This window comes from Mandrillus leucophaeus, unplaced genomic scaffold (assembly GCF_000951045.1).
Source record: "Mandrillus leucophaeus isolate KB7577 unplaced genomic scaffold, Mleu.le_1.0 Scaffold30, whole genome shotgun sequence".
NCBI lineage: Eukaryota > Metazoa > Chordata > Mammalia > Primates > Cercopithecidae > Mandrillus > Mandrillus leucophaeus.
In genome coordinates, this window is record NW_012103143.1 from 689,133 (window position 1) to 691,783 (window position 2,651).

The window sequence follows — 2,651 nt, forward strand, 5'->3', positions numbered from 1 at the left end:
GGCTAATTTCTGTATTTTTATAGAGATGGGGGTTTCACCATGTTGGCCAGGCTGGTCTTGAACTCCTGACCTCAAGTGATCGCCCACCTTGGCCTCCCAAAGAGCTGGGATTGCAGGCGTGAGCACCGTGCCCGGCCCCTTCAAATCACTTTAAAGGATCCATGTTACTTTGAATAAAATCCAAACTCCCTGACCAGGCCTGTAAGACCCTAATGGGCTGGCTGTGCCCTCCCAAATCTCAGTCCACGGCCCCCACTCCTCATGCTCACAGCCCACCGGCTTTCCTTCTGATCCTGAACACACCATGCTGGTCCAGGCCGAGGACCTGTGCTGGCTCTTCCTTCTACCTGGAATGTTCTCTCCTGAGAGCTCTCTGTGCTGGTTCTTGGCACTATTCTGGTCTCGGCTTAAATGGCATTTTCTCAGAGGCCTTATCTGACCAGCCCCTCACGCCGCCCTGTTTCAGATTCATCAATGGTTTTATGGCCCCTGCTCTTTTGTTTATGGAAAGGTCCGTGGGTTTTGTCATCAGCCTCCTCCATCTAGAACATGAACCCCATGTGGACAAGGCCCTGTTTCCTTTGTTCACTGCTACTGGGGACAGGGCCCTGTGCTGGTTCACACTCAACAGAGATTGGCCGAGCAGACAGGCAAACGCACCCACTGTGGGGCCCCCTCAACTCTTGATCACCTGTATCCCACCCAGCACGCCTCACTGATACCTTCATCTCTTCCATCCAGTCCATGAGGTAGAGCAGGTCCTGGAACACCTTCTGCAGCTCCAGGTTGAGGAGGAGCCGCTCCCGCCGGGCGGCCACCATCTGCCGCAAGAAGTCCCAGAGCCGTGCCACGTTGTGCTGCCGAGCAGCGATGCGCTTGATGTCGTGGTAGCGCTCGGCGGCCAGCTCTGCAGCCACGGCGTCCACCGCCTGCACCCGGCCGCTGTAGGCCACGATGTCCGTCTCAATGGCTTCGTGCTTCCGTACTGCTGCCTCGACAGCTGCCAGCTCCAGCCCAAAGTTGTCCTGTGTCGGGGACAGGGAGAGGAGGTGTGGGGACCAAGGGACAGTGCCTCTGCCGGCTCCTCTGTCCTGCAGAGCACTTGGGCTGCAAGATCCCAGCTCCATGTGGTGGCTCTAAGTTCCCTCTCTACCCCACCCCCATCCTGTTTCACCAACACTCTCTTCTGTCCCAGCCTCTGGCCCCTTGCTCCCGGACCTCTAGGCCTTTTTACCCAGGTGGCGGATTTCGTGTTTCATGGTCTCTCCAACCCGCGGGACTTCTTATCCACCACTGTCTCTCTCCCAGTTCTGACCAGCCTAAGCATCCTAGGAGCCTCCAGTCCTACCTGGGAAACGAGGCGCTGGTTCTCGCTGAGCCAGGTCTCCCGCATAGCAGCCTTGCGGTCGAAGCGGGCGGCCAGCTGCTCCAGCTTCTCCTGGCGGATGAGCTCGGTGCGCAGGGCCAGCTCACGCTCGTGCTCCGCCTTCTCCAGCCGCTCCCAAGCCTGTGGGGTGGGGACAGAGTCAGTGGAAGGGACAGGGCAGGGAGGGCTCAGTAGGGCTGGAGGCACATGGTAAGTCCCATGGAAGCTCGGTCTAGTGGATCCGTGGAATGCAGTGGGTGAGACTCCTGGGCGTGGAAACAGGAAAGAGGGCAGCGCTGGGAGTCTGTGAAGCTATGTAGAAGCTTCTGGAAAAGGACTGAAGGGAGCGGGAACAGTGGAAACCATCTGATTCCTTTGTGTTGGCAGGACTGTGTGCGAACCTTATTTTTACTTTTAGTCATCTTACAACATCGTGAAAAAAATAAAGGAAGGGATAGTGAGTTGGGGACAGGTGGAATAAGCTGAGGGACTTGGGGCATAATTTCCTTACGTGACTTCGTATGGAGAGTCAGACAAAGGAGCAGGGAGCCATGTGCCTGAGAGGACGGGAGAATCACATCTGGCACAGTGTGGGCAGCTGGGCAGAGTGCTCGAGTTTCAAGTTGGGGTAGCAGATAGTGGAGTTTGGTGAAGGTCGAGATGGCCCCGGGTTTGGGGATGTGTGCAAGGCGTCTGGGCCAGGGGCTACCCTGAGGGTGGGTGGCCTGCAGGCAGCCACGGACCTTGTTGATGTCCGAGATGAGCCGGCCCTCGCGGGGCGTGTAGACCTTCTGGTTGTTGGCCCGAAGCTTGCTCTGGATGGTGAAGAGCAGCACTTCCAAGTTGCCTTTCTCGGTAAACCTGAGGCAGGAGGCCGGGTTGGGGTCAGAATTAAAGCCCATGAGGGTCACAAGGACTCTTTCCTCTTCAAAATGGCTGTCCTGTGTTGCTTTTCTTCTTACAAAAGTAATACAAGCTCTTTACGTGGAAACCAGAAAATACTGGCAAACCAAAAGAACATAATTTTATTTTATTTTGAGACAGTCTTGCTTTGTCACTCAGGCTGGAGTGCAGTGGCACAATCTGGGCTCATTGCAACCTCTGCCTCCTGGGTTCAAGCCATTCTCTTGCCTCAGCCTCCTGAGTAGCTGGGATTACAGGAGCGTGCACTACCACACCTGGCTAATTTATGTATTTTTAGTAGAGTCGGGGTTTCAAATTCCTGACCTCAAGTGATCCACCCACATCAGCCTCCCAAAGTGCTGGGATTACAGGTGTGAGCCAC

General features: G+C 55.8%; 1 protein-coding gene across 1 annotated transcript in view; it reads right to left on the bottom strand.

Annotated features, from left to right (window-relative positions):
- SPTBN2 (spectrin, beta, non-erythrocytic 2) overlaps positions 1-2,651 on the bottom strand; it is a 36,103-nt gene that overhangs the window by 20,900 nt on the left and 12,552 nt on the right. The window contains exons 10-12 of the mRNA XM_011986959.1: positions 2,110-2,227; positions 1,349-1,507; positions 723-1,025 (exon numbers count right to left, since the gene is read on the bottom strand). Coding sequence (XP_011842349.1) covers positions 723-1,025; positions 1,349-1,507; positions 2,110-2,227 — 580 coding nt within the window. The remainder of the gene's footprint in view (positions 1-722; positions 1,026-1,348; positions 1,508-2,109; positions 2,228-2,651) is intronic.